Genomic DNA, 16,222 nt, shown 5'->3' with positions numbered 1-16,222 from the left:
ATGCTTGCTTTAGAAAGGAAACGTCCGGTGTCAGGTTACGCAAATTGCCCCGCGTTTACCATTGCTATCTCGCGAAATTTCCAGTTGCAGCGCGGTTGCGTGCGGATGAGCAACCGTCGTTCAACACTGCGTCAGATGGGAGGGAAATCCTGTATACGAGGGCAAAACCACCAAAGAGAAGCGCAATGGCAGTGCACAGACTCTTTCTGAACCACTTTGTGAAGGAGGAAACGTGGCGAAAATTGCAAGTTACTCGAGGTGCAACTCGACAGACTCCTTGCTATAAGTAAGCATTCGAAATTTAGCCCGATGTGCGGCACCGACGCGAGTTTAACGCTGGACCGACCTAGCGCAGCGTCGGGATATCATTTAAATCGTGCTTCCTGTGCAGCTTAAGATGTCGGACCTTGCGACATAAGAGCACACGAAAAGAAACACACAAACACACAAAGAAAAAAATACACGCAAGAACTCCTCCGGAGGTTGTCTAGGTATGCGTAAGCATTGTGCCACTTGCTCATATCCATGCCGCCTGGTGTCATTATCAATGTTATGAAACTTGCTCCGACCAGTATAAAGCTTATTAACCCTTAGCAGTCTTTATCAACCTTAACGAACTAGATCCGACCCTTATCAATCCCTTCGGTTGTTATCAACCTAATCGAACTCGATCCGATCCTTATCAACCTTATCAGACATTATCTGATCTTTATAAGCTCTTATCGGTCCCTATCAACCTTATCGGACTTGATACGCCCCTTATCAACCGTTATAATTGCTTATTAACATCAGAATTGATCCGACCATTATAAGTCCTTATCGCTCTTTAACACGTTATCCATCCGCGTCGAACCGTTATCAACCGTGATGGATGGATGGATGGAATAACTTTAATGAAAGGTCCTGCGAGCTACGGGGCACAAGGTCCCATAGAGTGGGCTACTCACGATGAGACCCATATAACCCCTCATCATTCTTATCAAGTCACTGACTGCTTATCTACCTGTGTTGAGCGATGTGAAGCGCAGGAGCCCTCATAGGTCAGTGGCATTTCGGTCGATAAAGGAACGCCTCCAACCGAAGGCGTATCCTGCGACCACCCAAACGCAACGGGGATGTGGCGTGTTTGGCATTAAATTTTCGCAAAATCGGAATTTGTCTGATGTCTGCAATGCAGCATATCGGCTCTACATGTGGTTCCAGAGTTAGATTTTATTCCACCATCACCGAACCTTTCAACAATGCCTTGATATAAACTGTTGCTATATACATTAGTTTCATTATAGCGATAGGTCCTACGTGACGGACATGTTTCTTCGTTGGGAAGGCACAGAAGTGCTTACGCATTTAATAGTTCGGCAGATGCGCTTAAGACTGCTTACGTATGGGAACGTGAAAGCATTATAGTCCCTTTGGTGAAATGTCTTTTTTTTTCCTGCGCGTCAATTCCTTGTCCGCCCAAGCTCTCGTCCACGTTCTAACTGCCCCTCGGTCAGGCCAAATCAAAACGCGCCAAGCGTCTCAACGCGCCCGCTTGTCCGCTGGGAGTTAATGACTCGAAGGACCGCTGAGCGGTGTTCAATTGGACATTAGTGATTTTTATTTTACATACGCATTGTATACACTCATGACGTGGCGCCACCTGCTCCCCATTGGATGGCTGGCCATCACGTGCCCAGTGACGCACGCACTGGGCCACATCTTTCGACGTGACGCACGCACTAGGCATGCCTTTAATCAACCAGAGCCATGGAGCCGTCGTGGCGTGGGTTCGATTCCCACTCAGAACGAAATTCACCCCATTTGCTTTTCAAAGCCATTGATTTACTTTACAAGAACTGAAATTTCGGTGAGTTTGTAAGAATTCACGTTTTACACAAAGCGCACAAGAACGGGGACGCAAGAAAGGAAGACCAGACAGGAGGAGCGCTCGTCCTGTCTGGTCTTCCCTTCTTGTGTCCTTGTGCGCTTTAAGTAAAATATAATTTACTTTGTTTACAAGAACCTGCTTGAGAAATCTGACGTCAATCCGAGCATATTTGAAGTGTTTCTTACTCTTTGCGCCATCGGCCATTTTTGGAACCGTCGCATGGTAGCGTCGCGGACGACGCCGCATTTTCGCGTAATGGGGCATATAATGCTTTCGTATTGAACAAAAAGGCATTTTAGCATCCGAGAGGCAAACTTGTCAAATTCGCTATACTTCAGAATGTTACAGGTGCATGGAAGTGGCTGTGTTTAGCGGCACAATGCACCATCTGCCCCAACCGAAGCCAGACATCGCGCAATGCAATGGGCTGGCAAACTCAGCAGCGACAGGAGTATAGACGGCACGGACAAGGCAATGCGACGTCACACAGCGCCGTCTGAGCGATTTAGAGCTTGAATGCGGCAATAGAACGCCAAAAGAAAGCGAGCGAAGGCGGTCGGACGCTTGCCGCTCACGTGCAGAAACAATTCGAAGAATGGGACGAATAGTATAGTCGTGAAAGGGAAATCGTAAGAACGTTGGAAGGACACAGAAGGTTATCGAAAGCGAATCGAAAGAGGCAGAGCATGCATATCGAAGGATATTAAGGACAGTTGAATGTGCAAAAGCTGCGGAAAGGCATGCAAATGCTGCGAAAAAAGCACAGCGTGTAGCGGAACATAGCGAAGCATTACCAGCATGCCATGCAATCGAACATCAATGCAAGGAAGTCGTACGAACCAGAAGCTTTATCATTTGTGTTGTCATTTGCTACGCTATATACGCTACGCTGCCCGTAGATTGTCTACACGCTATAGAACGCTGCCACATACTGTGCCGTGCTATGCTTCGGTATGTCGCGCGTCTTGATGTCCCTATCGCCAAGCAGTGCTGAGCTATGCTATGGTGTCATACCTTTAGCCAAGCCAAATCAAGTCTTACCATGCCATGCCGTGCTGTGCAGTGCAGTGGGTGCAGTGCCATGGCCGGGTTATGCTGTGCTACGTTGGGACGACTATACTGGCCGGCTATCGTGTGCTAACTTTTGCCATAGCATAGCCGAGCCAACCAAAGCCAAACCACGCCAAGCCACGATATGATATTTGGTACTTTGGAATGACACTGCTGTACCGCGCTGCGCCGCGCTGCCACACATGTGATGCTCTGAGCTGTATGCTGCGCTACGTCACGCTACGCTACGTCACGCTACGTCAGGCTACGCTGAGCTGTGCGGCGCTGCCGCTACTCACTCTCGACGCGGAAGCTCTCGCTCTTGGTCGGCCGCCGTCCTCGACCTCGCTCGGTGGAGGCGACGCTGGAGGCGCGGCTGCGCCTTCCGCCTCCGGTGCTGCCGCTGCGGGTGCGCGAGCGCGAGCGCACCCGTGCCTCGCGCTCTCCTTCGCCCGCGGTGATGATGTAGATGGAGTTGCGCCGGTGGTGGTGCAGGTTGACGCCCGACATGGTGCGTCGCCGGGGGCGGTGCGAGGTGCTCTCGCGGAAGCTGAAACCTGTGCGGGCAGAGGGAGAAACCGGCACTCCGGTCACCGACTCGGATCCCCACAGAGACACGGTGCGAGAGAGAGAGAAAGGGGAACAGTGCACGAAGATACAAAAAAAAATGTTAGAAAGACGTCAACAGGAACAGCGACGTTCGGTTCACCAGCCTGTATACACGGGGGGTAAGGGAGAGGAGAACACAGGAAACATGGACGTCGGCCTGTTCGCCGGCGCACGAGTGACGCTCGAAAAGCGCCACTGAACGCTCTTTGAGAACACGTGCTGTTGAGTGCGAGCGTCTTATACCACGTGACACTTCTCCATGCGCGCGTATCTATTCATAAGAGAGCGAAAGATGAAAGGGGAATGAATGAATGAAACCACGTTTATTCCACATGAAATGAAGGCAGGCGAGTCAATGAGACGAGAAAATCTTCTTTACTACCCTACATCGGGGAAAAGGGGAAAGGGAGGCAGCACCTTGCATGGGGGTCGTGAGGGACACGAGTGCACTTCGGATCGTCGACTTCTGGAACAAAACAACTTGCACACACTCACTGCGCTTACTATCAAACGCGTAGCACGTTATACAAGGGAGGACCGCACGAAAATTGACCCTCATACGTGCACGCATCAAAAGACGCACAGCATACACGTGGCCACCGCCACAGGGGGTAGACTTGGACGACCGCTCGCACGAGGCTTCGCTGCACAAGCGAATACGAACTGCACAGGTACGAGCAAACCGTTGACCCTCCTTATCGGAACGCGGGCACAAAATACACATCTTTACACACCGCCGATGCGACAATGCCAACTTAAAGCAAATCAGACACCGTCAGTCGCAATCGCAACGCCTGAAATAGAGAAGCCGCGCACGTGAGGCACTTGCGTGATCGAGCAATACTGTTCATGGCGAGAACTCGCAGCTCTATTCTTAGCAGTACTGCTGCAGTACAGATTACTGCGAGCGGATCACTGTGTACGCAAAGTTCCGGAAGTCAGTACGATCACGTTCGACCACCTATATGATCAGTGATAAGATATAGGCGATATATATTTAGACTTATCCTGCTATGTCTACATTGGGCTTGGCGGCGGAGAGGTCCACTGGCTGCGGCAATAGACCAGTAATGTGACCAGTACAGCCGCAACGAAAGCAAATGTGTTTGTCTTTAGCTCTTCGTCAGTTATTTCGGTTTCGGGAACGGAGTATGCGGGCGGCGACGTGGATGCTATAGCGCGGCATCAGGAAGGTTTACGCAACAGACTCTAGACAACGGCTTAAAGGAGACGCGTAAGGAAGCGTAAGAGCTTGACGTCGCTGTCAGCATAACAAGGGGCATTGACATCGACGTAATCGAGGTGAACGAGCGACGCAAGCCAACGTGTAACGATGGGCGCAGGAGCGCATATGCCCTTTAGCCAACCATTTTCCTTTAGACGATCTCGACTTCGGCAAAGACCGGTGAATGAACAAAAGTAAAAAGTCTCTGATATCTATCTATCTATCTATCTATCTATCTATCTATCTATCTATCTATCTATCTATCTATCTATCTATCTATCTATCTATCTATCTATCTATCTATCTATCTATCTATCTATCTATCTATCTATCTATCTATCTATCTATCTATCTATCTAGCAGACAGACCTCCGCTCATGCATCGCTCTGGTGAACAGACGACGCGCGCTACTCTGGCGCCATCTCGAAGCCATCGTCGCCGCAGAGTCCGTCTCGCGCTGCACTACGCGTTTCCTCTCACGCTTTCGCCATATACCCTCCTCCTGCGCTTTCCTCCTCGCGCTCTCTTCGCTGTCGCCGTCTTTCATCTTCCGCTGCGCTCCGCGTTCGCTTTCATCCTTTGTTGTCTTCGTTCGTTCGGTTACGAGGTACGACGCCGACACTCACCGCAGGAACGGGCGCATGAGAGCTGCGTTCTAGGAACCGACAGTTCCCATTCGGCGCTTGTCTTGTCAGCTCGCTCGCACAATCGTCCGTGCCTGTCGCGTGTTTTCCGTAGAAGCGTTTATTTTTTTTTTTTTTTGTCGAGGTCTCCCGCAGAATTTACTTTCGAGGAAACTACGTTATCGCCAGACGTGGTTCCCCACCACAGGAGAGAAGGCATATATTGAGTAGGCATATACGTATAAACATCTGTACTATCGCCACAGAAAGGCCGGTTGGCGGCGCTGTTCGCTGCGGAATTGCGCAACGAAGCAACAAACGCATATACAAATGTTATCACTGCAACAAATGTTCGCCTTCAAGCGCATTATTCCTTTAATAAACCAAACGGATTTCTTTCGTTGTTTCTTCCGTTTTAAAGGGAATGGATTTACTTGTACCTCTCGTACGTTCTGTCCCACGTGTCGCACGACAGCCTCTGAAGGTTTAGGTGATGTGACCGGTGGTGGCGTTGTCTTTCTCCGGTGCTAATATTTTTTCTGATACATGCTCGGGAAGTGCTTAATAAATTGTTTATTTAATGAAATCGCGATGTCTCACGTGCCAAAAGTACGGTCTCACGAGGCAGGAGGCCGTGGTGGGCCGGGGCTTGGAAATAATTTTGACCCCCTGGAGCCCTGGACTTGGGGACTCGACCCGCGCACAGGGTAAGTGCAGATCCCTGCGACAATTCCGCAATAAATGTGTTCTCTCTCTCTCCTCTAGTGTGCTTGAACGTTCTTCGATTCGACTTGAAAAGACGCCATACCGACACGCCCAAGTAGCCAGCCTTACTTTATTAACCCTTATCCTTGTTCCAGCTTTTTGGCTTGTGTCGTGCTTCCTTTGAAGAATAAGCCATGTAAAGCAACGAGTCCAGGTAAACATAATCCTCTCAAAGGCGTTTAGAGAGCAACAGGCGCCAACTTCCCATTTACCGCGGAACAGGATGATCGCGCGATAGTGTATCGGTTCCGACGCCATACCGTTCTGACACGAAGGCTAATTTTGGGCGTCTCAATTCGACTGGATGCAAGAGGATTAAAAAAAAAAAAAGGCCTGCCTAGTTTTTTTTCTCGGCGGAACGGGTTACGAAGTTCGCTTGTCCCACGCGCAAACGGGTTCGCGGCGTGTCTATATGCAGAGTGCGCAAGGGAGGGAAGGTCCTGAAAGGAAGCGACCAGCGATTATAACGGGCGATATCGATAAAATATAAGAGCAGTTTAAGCCTTACCGATTTCTCTTTCCACCCTGACATTTAGTCACGATTCTTTTATGACTATAGAGCTTGATACGGTTCGCTGACCGAGACGGCAGCACGGTTGTTTGCGCATTCTTCAATATCAGTACATTTAGAGTTGGGCAATGACGCGTATTATGGCAGGAGGCGTTCGACGCGTAGTATCGGGCGATTCAATTCGCCACCTCAACTTACGATCAAGAAAACGCGCGCTCACACGCAACACACGCACCCGTACACTCGATCGCGTGCGCACGCAAACGTTCTTACCAGCCAGTCACTGTCAGGACGCGTTCGCTTTTGTGTGACGTAGCGGCGACTGGCGTCCAGCCCGTCCCTTTATAGTGAGGTGGTTGGCTAAGGTGATGTTATATAAGAGAGGGTGGTCGGGGGAGTGAGATCTAACGAACGCGCAGAACGACAAATCCGCGAAGCACCAACGTGTCGCTACGTTGATTGTCTCTCGACGGCCTAACAGCGCGGTAAATGGCCTCCGAGAGCAGCGCCGTTATTGATTAGGAAGACATGCAGTTCTCGCTTACGTCGCAGGATGACGCCGTCGTACTCTTCCGGCGCGCACTTGTCGAACATGGCGCACTTCTTCTGCTGGTCACCGGAGACTGCAAAGGGCAGAGACGAGGAGGAGAAACCATGCAACGGACGTCAGCAGGCGCCACTGACAGAATGCAGTTGTATTCATACACGTATTATTATGAAAGAATGCAATACAGCGTCGTAAGAAAAAGAAAAAAAAATAGGTCACTCCTTAACGTCCAGCAGACCATAGCCTCCGAGATCGGGAGCGGCGCGCGCCGCCTCGCCTAGGAGGTCCTGAACAGACGATACAGTTTTCTATCAAAATTACGACAGGGAACTCTGGCGCCGCAAGCATGGCCGTTCGCTAGGCGTGGTAATAACGATCGGCGCACGGAATTTTTTGTCAAAACTTCGTTCTTACGGCTTCGAAACGACTTTGCGACTCGACATATTACACTCACTTCCGACAACGCATTGCGTTATGTCCGAAGCGATTCGAAATTATTATTTACTTGCGCAGAATACGTACATTACTTTGCTCCGTTTAGAAGATGCTGAATGCCCGGAAATTTGGTAAGCCTAATAATTAGCGCCGCAAAAAAGCTTGTACGGAACCACGAGCACAAAGGCTATATGAGTGCCAAACAGTGCACTTTCGAGCACGATCCGAAAAAAAAAAGCCCCCCTGCGCTTCTATTGAGGGCCACGCTAAAGATCCTCAAGTGGTCGAAATAAAACCGGAGCCCCCCACTACAATGGCCTGCCTAATAATAAGACCGCGTTTGTTGCATGGTAAAACCCCGGAATTATTATTTTTTAATTGCAGGGCCAGAGCACCTTCTGACTGCGCTGTCTAGCACTCTAGACAGAGCAGCACCTCTCACAAAACCTTAATATTCCCCGTCATTACAGCATCCGGATACTGATTTTCTCTTCGTTAGCCACTGTGCAAAGCGACAACACTTTTCAGCCAAGTACACAGAACGTCTAGCTATATCGAAATTATTGTATATAGTCTAACAAGGCAGGGAGAGAGCTGGACCAACTGGTTGCATGACTGAGCGTCACCTTTCTTGAAGAGCAGGGAACACCACACGCGGCGTGAACGTGCAAACTGTTCGTTCGCTCACGATCTGGCCATTCGATCTTCATAAACTTCAGACCTTGCACTTCTAACTTTCTAACTGCCCATGGAAATACAATAGAAAGACGAAATAGAAAAAGAGAAGTCGAAAATTATACGACAGGTTATAGTCTTTAGAATGTCGAAAGGCGGTCAATATCTATAGCTTACATATAGTATTCTGGGGTTTCACGTGCCGAATACCACGGTCTCACTACGAGTCCCGCCGAGTAGCGGGGGAGGCTACGCATTGATTTTGGACCACCCGGAGTTCTCTAGCGTATTCCTAGGAGAGTTATACTGTATACTCGGTGATAAGAACCAACTTAAAAAGAGTTAACGTGCGTCCCAGACCTGTATTGGGTTCCGAGGACCAGAGAGCGTATGTTTTCACTTATTGAAAATGACGGCCGATCGGGTTCGCGAAGGCCAGTGATTTTAATCGAGCACCCGAGCAGAGGTGGAAAGGGTGTTTGTTCACCGTTTCCGGTGACTTCGCGAGCGGGGAACAGTCCCTCCCTGAGCTTCTGAAGCAGTCCCTTGGGTGCCTCCGCGACCACTCCGGCCTTGGCCACCGGGGTCTTCTCCTGGTCGGCCTTGGACATGCGCTGGTAGACCAGCCGACCGAATACCACGACCAGGATGAACAGGATGTACAGCATGATGAAGCCTGCGATGACGGAGAGAGAAGGGTAGAAGAACAACATGGCGGCCGGGTCAGGCATCGTCCTCTGAAAAGCGGCTTGCTATACACACACACACACACACACACACACACACACACACACACACACACACACACACACACACACACACACACACACACACACACACACACACACACACACACACACACACACACACACACACACACACACACACACACACACACACACACACACACATATATATATATATATATATATATATATATATATATATATATATATATATATATATATATATATATATATATTCTGAATCAGGGATTACAGACAAGTGAAATCTGTAACTGAGAGATATTTCAAATGTACTCTACAACAAGCCCTGTAATGACATAATGGACGTACGTAAAGTTAATACTTAAAAATGTTACGTCAATAATCACTACCAATTACTAGATGAGAAAAAGAAAGAAAATACCTTCAGCTGTCAATGAGAAGGTCGCTAACATAAGGTTGGTTTCGTCCACAAAGAAGCATTCGCTTGTTTAGTTTTTTTTTTCTTTTTCTCCAACCAAGTGCGTGTTAGCTGGGACTGCAGTGTGCGTCATAATTACGGTCTCGCGCTTTGATGCATAATTGAGCCTCTGATATTTTGTTTAAACATTTCTCGCATCATTTCGTCAAACATTTCTTAAATCTTTCTTCTGTATTTCGACCGCGTTTTTAGGGTGGTTTGCGTATACTCTTTTCGGAAAGTGGCACGTCCTGGACTGCATCACATCAACCCGTTATGTCGTCATTAAGCGATCGGAACGGATACTCTCCTACCGAGGTCGCCAAAATTCTGAAGATGCAACGCAAGACGGTCCACTTGGCTTTCAAACGGAGCACGCTTAAGGTCTTCACACGCAGTGGCCATCCTGCCTCTGTGGCCACTTGTCACCTTAATAAAACCGCGAGGAAGAGGATCCAATGCTAAGCCGCGGAGAAACAGAAGGCTGTAAAACGCCTCCGTACCGTGCGATAGGTTCATGTGGGTATAAACTTTACGGGTGTAATGTTCTCATAACCTTTTGATGCGAAAGGTGTGTTCACATTTCGAAAGTTGCGCTTTAGATTTACAATTCCAGAACATTGTGGCTTTACTGTTGTTATAAACATTTGGCGCCAAGTGCGCATTTACTTTAGTTCTAAAGTCGTACATCGGACCATACAACAAGACAGGCCAAATCAACACACTTTCAGACAAGTTGGCGAGTGTGTACTACTCTAAAGTTGACAAAGCATGCAGCGAAGTCTGATGAGACAGCGTTGTGGTGGTTCATTTGTGCCGTCATGTCACAGAAAAGAATATTAACATTTTTTTTTTCACCAGCGCCGAAGCATCCATGTGAATACACTAAAGCCAACAAAGGTAACTACGTTCTTATTTATACTTTTGTAGTTTGGACTTTTATTCAAGAGGACCCCCCACATTGAGCCTCTTCAATTTTCTTCTTCTCGCTACCCGCGTGCTGCCAAAGCCAGCGAGAGCGCATGCGTTTTTCTCGCCTTGCCCCGACCACCACGACGCCAGGAGTCCGTGGGTCCTGGCGGCATCTTCGGCCCGCTGGACGGCCCATAGTTGATCCTCGAGGGCGGGGCTGAGCAGCGCGGCTTTCCAGCGGGTGCGAAGGCTGTTGCTAGAGGCCGCGTTCTCGTTATTGTTATATATCCCTAGAAAAAGAAACAATGGTCGCTCGCCGCTATCACTGCGGGGACTCGACGGATTGCAACACCGTCGCTTGAGCCAACCTCCCCGGAAAGTGTAGTCTCGCTGGTGTACGAGCAGTATGCGTATGGTTCTCTGTGGACCACGCGTCTCAGGTTCGATATTCCTTCGGTAGCTGTCTGTCCGAAGTAGGCATTCGATTGTGGCCAACATGCTTTCCTTCGTGTTCTTTTCTTTTTTCATTTCGATGCCCCGCCCCACAAGAAAGAAAAAAAGAGTTGCGGCGCAGCGAATTGTCGCACGGTGATGAAAGTTGGATTTTTTCACTTATTTTGCAGGAAGTTATGGGCCGCGGGACGCTTCAGTTGCCGGATACCCTTATCATATTATAGCGATAGCAATTATGTGGACACTCCAGGCGCATTCCTGCCGTTGCCGTCGCCTTCATGTTCTGTATAAAGTCCAAGGGCGATAACATCGCGACCGCACGCCGCATGCTGTATGTGCGAGTGAAAGCGTAGGGGGGATGGGTAGCATGGGTGAGCCGACGGTGGAGCCTATGTCTTCTGTGCGCAAGGGAGAAAAGCGGGGAGGAAGCGCGCCGCCTTCTGTCACGCGCAATTATCAGGGGCAGAGGAGGGAGGAGGAACGGGCCCTAGGATTCTCTGATATGTGAATCTGCGATTTTGCAACATGTTTATTTGCCTTCTTTGACACATTATATATAGTGATTTTTTCTTAAATACTTAGATTTACTGGAGCCTTATACGTATATTCAATTTTCTTGTTGCGAGGTTTGTGTACTGAACTTTGTTTCCAGTGACACTGTCTTGCCCTTTATCAAGCTGTATCTTCGATATTTCTAATGTACCAGGGCGAGTCAAATGAAAGTGAGCCAACCCACCCGGCGCAAATATGGTTCGGTTCATTATGTGTGCAGCATGCGCGTAGCACAGAGACGTCTCTCATTTACAAAAGTGACACGCAAGTGTGAGGATAAAGGTTATTTAATGCTCTCATACACTGGGTTGAACGTGGTTACTTGACCTAATGGACACTCCAAAAGTTTAACAAGGTGGTGTCGTGAGGTTTCTGACAGCTGCAGGTATTTCCCAAAAAGAAATTAGTCACCGTATGGCTGCCGTGTACGTTGAAATTACGTTTCATTGGCCACTGTGAAGCGTTGGAGCAAACGGTTCAAAGAAGGACGTGAAAGTTGCTAAGACGATCCAAGACCGGACCAAAGCCACTGTGCAATCACCACCAGCACAATCGTAAAGGTTGATGGGCTGTTTAGACAAGAAAGAACGATGAGCATCGATGAACTGGCACAGCGTGTGAACATCAGTCACGCTTTGGTTCACACCATAATTCATGAACATCTCGGTTGTCGGTTCCTGTGTGCACGATGGATGCCCAAGATATTGAACTACTGCCAGAAGACGCAGAGGTTCGGCACTGCCTTGGCGCATCTAATCCGGTATCACAATGAGGCTGACGACTTCTTGTCTGCAATTGTGACCGGGGACGAATCATGGCACCACTACTACGAGCCTGAAACATGACCGCAAAGCTTACAGTGGAAACATTCGAATTCACCACCCCCAAAGAAAGCAAAGGCCGTCATTTCTGCCAGAAACGTGTTGTTGACTTTCTTTTTCGATCGTCAGCGGCCATTACTGATGGAATTTGCTAACCCTGGAGAGACTATCAATCGTTTCCGGTATTGGGAAACGCCAGATCGGCTGCCTGTCAAAATCAAGAACAAAGAACGTGGAAAATTGACGAATGTGGTCATCTTGCTCCACGACAATGCCCGTCCCCACGTCACTGATGTGGTTAACACAAAACTGGCAAACATCATGTGAGAAATGCTGCAACGTCCGCCACACAGCCCAGACCTGTCACTTTGGGACTTCCACATTATGGGGCGATTGAAAAATCAGCTCAAGGTAACCTGATCCGTGTCGGGCGATGACGTGAAAGCGTCAGTTACAGACTTTTTTAAGCAGCAACCGAAGGAGTTTTATGAGACGGGAATCACGCTATACTCGTTAGTCAGTGGGACAAATGTCTCATGGAGACTACTTTTAAATGACGTATCCCATTTGTCATGTCTTCGCATTGACGCACTTTAACTTGCCTCGCTTTCGTATATATTTAATAATAATAATATTTGGGGTTTTACGTGCCAAAACCACTTTCTGATTATGAGGCACGCCGTAGTGGAGGACTCCGGAAATTTTGACCACCTGGGGTTCTTTAACGTGCACCTAAATCTAAGCACACGGGTGTTTTCGCATTTCGCCCCCATCGAAATGCGGCCGCCGTGGCCGGGATTCGATCCCGCGACCTCGTGCTCAGCAGCCCAACACCATAGCCACTGAGCAACCACGGCGGGTTTCGTATATATTTCAGAAGTGTTGCTTTCTATATGTGCTCTCCGTTGAGACTATAATTTTGGAGCAGATACTAACAATACACGACCGGTGACAGCTGCTCCTGCGCAATGCATTCGAACAAAGGACAGCGTCATTGAGATTTTTCCCCTGGCCGTTGCATATGCACGAAAATGTAAACAAGGTTCTGGAATGACAAAGTTTTATTAAAATATTTGTCTTCAACTCGTTCCTTTCATGTCCTTTACGTTTTTTTCATATCAGCGGCATGCACTGTTTTGCTTGTTTCGAACAGGTATAGTTCTAAAGTTGGTGTGATATTTTCTTTACTTATTAAACAGACAAGAACAACATGGAAGCATTGATGTCAATTATTTCTGGCACAATTTTTTGGGACGTACGAGTATATTATTTTATGACAAAATACATGTTTTACTAGTTTTGAGAGTGCGCAGCGTTGAAGAATTTGTTTGCAGCAGCTTTGGCCATCGCAATGCAGTTATTATTCATGTATTTGATTCCTCGACAAATTTTATAAGGAGGAGGCCGAGCTGCAACGTGAGCCCCCCCCCCCCCCCCCCCTCCCTCGAACTAAATTTCTGGCTACGCCACTGCTGGAACACATGCAGGAGGGTCCGCTGACCGTGTGTTCCACGGACGTCGTTGACTTTACATTGTGCTGCCTACAATGAGCGCGGACATAGACAGGTGCAGGTGTTCCTTCAAGACAGAAGGCGAGCAAAACAATATACTTTATTCTTATTCAGTTTTTTTCGTGGCCTTGAACATATGGAGACGAGCTGCGTGGTGGGTCCTGCGCATTTGTGCGCAGGATAGTTTTCTCGCAAAAATAAAATTAAGCACGTCCGGAGGCACATCGCAGGATAGTTAGTATCTGCATACTGTCTCTCTTTCACTCTTTCTTTCTTTCTTTCTTTCTTTCTTTCTTTCTTTCTTTCTTTCTTTCTTTCTTTCTTTCTTTCTTTCTTTCTTTACATATACGCATGCTAGAGACGATAGGCGATATAAAGTTCTGCACATGTCTGTACGCTGTCCATAAGAGGCAGTCTACGGGCCATATATAAGGGTGACAAATATGCAGGCCGACTGTAAGGGGTTTTACAGGGACATTGGAAGAGCAGCCAGGATTTAGTATGGGTGATTACTGCGATGATCCGCTGAACAGTGGGTTGACGGACGCTCCCGATTCAATTTGAGCGCCTGCGCCTATTTTACCTGCGCCTAAATCTTAGTATACTGTACGTTTTTTTTTTTTTTTTTGTACTCTACCTCCCTCCCCCGTATCAATGCGGCCGCCGCAGTCGGAAATCGAATCCCTCGTTCTGCGCAGCGGAATGCCGTAGCCAGTGACTGATATGAGTGATATGCGCCGAGTGATTATATGGATATAATATTGCGCAATGTTTCGCGCGATCCCTCGGAACCGCGCTTATCTCCACGTCTGTCTCCACCGGCATCGCTGAAGCTGTGAATAACGTGCAGCTTCCCATGTGGCGGAGGAAGCGGCGATCGCTCTGGCTTTTCACAGCTCAAAAGTTCCCGCTATCGTCTTCTCGGACTCGCGCACAGCGGCTGATTGAGGACTGAAATTCAGGGATAGCAGGGGGGAAAGCAAACATGTCCGCAACAGAGATTAGTAAAGGCGATTGGAGGTGTGGTGGCAGAAAAGTAGGGAGACCACAAACAAGAGAGACGACGTGCAAAAAAAGAAAAAGAAGAAAGTTACCAATGATGGTTTACATTTTCAGATGCTGGGAATTTTTGCATGTTTAAAAAGATAAGAAAGGTAATACACAAGCCAAAATATAAAAAAGAAGCTTGGTAGCGCAACCCACCACCCCGTTCCAAAGGGGACGCGCTCATAGCATCCATCCATCCATCCATCCATCCATCCGTCCATCCATCCATCCATCCATCCATCCATCCATCCGTCCGTCCGTCCGTCCGTCCGTCCGTCCGTCCGTCCGTCCGTCCGTCCGTCCGTCCGTCCGTCCATCCGTTACCCGAAGCGACATGCTTTCGCGTTCTAACTAAACGAGTTGTCCTTTCATATCAACAAATTTCACTTTCAATTCAGTTTATTTCTGCCCTTCGTACATGAGAAATGCAGGGAACAGGGACAAAAAGCTTTTTCTATCGACAAGCTTGACGGGATCCCTATACCCTTACAGACAGTCAATGGCAGCGCGACAGTGATTGTTATCATTATTAGAGCATTATACGATATCACAAAAACATTGATTCTAGTGGGAATGCGAAAATTACCGCTTATGAACTGCAAAGAAAAAAATGTGAATAGGTAAAGTACATACATATGGTGAAGTACAAAAGAAAAAAAAGATATCCCACATTTAACAAATTCAGAACATGTCAATAGGGGTACATGATAACGTATTAACAAAACTACTAAAACCTGGTTAGAAAGTAAAATTTAAGATCACTATGTCTCACATCGAGGACATTTACATCACAAGAAATTAGTTCATTAAGAAGTCTGCTTAAATAACATTCTATACTGTTAGAGCCATGATTTGTCCTACAGAAAGGTTCTAGCCAAGTTGTCCTGCTCCGGAAGCTGCATGCTTTTTTTCCGGAGCGCTCCTTAGGTTGCACAGTGACATAAATGACGCGTTATTATACTTTAGACTCATTTTGTAACGGAGTAACATTCGGTACTTATAGAACTGCTCAAAAGATTGTCGGGATGCGCTACTCTCACGCGTCCCTTATATGTTGTTTTCCCGCATAGCTCCCTTCTCCTTTAATCCGGCTTCGCCGTGTGGCTTGGTGCCAGCGGCAGTCGGTCTGCTTGAAGCGCATTGCGAGAGATGGCGCCAGTGTGGCCCTGCTAACGCCGCCTAACGGCGGGGTTACTTGGGCGCGGAAAGGAGAAGGCTCTTCCTTGTGGGCTGGGGTTCGGCAAGCGGCGCGGACGTTCTGCGCGTGCGCCGATCCATGGTTCTGCAAGACAGTCTCGCGAGGCCTTCCCCGGAATGGACGAACACGATCGTTAGAACGCGCCACCATTCGCGTGACCGTACGCGCGAACGACCAGGCGCTGGTGTCCAGCATGGGGCGAACGTATTCGCTCGTTTTCCGGTCGCGGTGA

At 48.3% G+C, this 16,222-nt stretch overlaps 1 protein-coding gene across 5 annotated transcripts in view; it reads right to left on the bottom strand.

Moving 5' to 3' along the window:
- LOC142575637 (mitochondrial sodium/calcium exchanger protein-like) overlaps positions 1-16,222 on the bottom strand; it is a 156,699-nt gene that overhangs the window by 16,945 nt on the left and 123,532 nt on the right. For 4 of the 5 annotated variants that reach the window (XM_075685159.1, XM_075685155.1, XM_075685157.1 and 1 more), the window contains exons 7-9: positions 8,799-8,987; positions 7,200-7,277; positions 3,220-3,477 (exon numbers count right to left, since the gene is read on the bottom strand). In XM_075685159.1, coding sequence (XP_075541274.1) covers positions 3,220-3,477; positions 7,200-7,277; positions 8,799-8,987 — 525 coding nt within the window. The remainder of the gene's footprint in view (positions 1-3,219; positions 3,478-7,199; positions 7,278-8,798; positions 8,988-16,222) is intronic. The other variant, XM_075685156.1, reaches the window with a different exon arrangement.

The sequence above is a fragment of the Dermacentor variabilis genome, chromosome 3 (genome assembly GCF_050947875.1).
Source record: "Dermacentor variabilis isolate Ectoservices chromosome 3, ASM5094787v1, whole genome shotgun sequence".
Classification (NCBI taxonomy): Eukaryota; Metazoa; Arthropoda; class Arachnida; order Ixodida; family Ixodidae; genus Dermacentor; species Dermacentor variabilis.
This window is presented reverse-complemented; position numbering and strand designations above follow the sequence as displayed.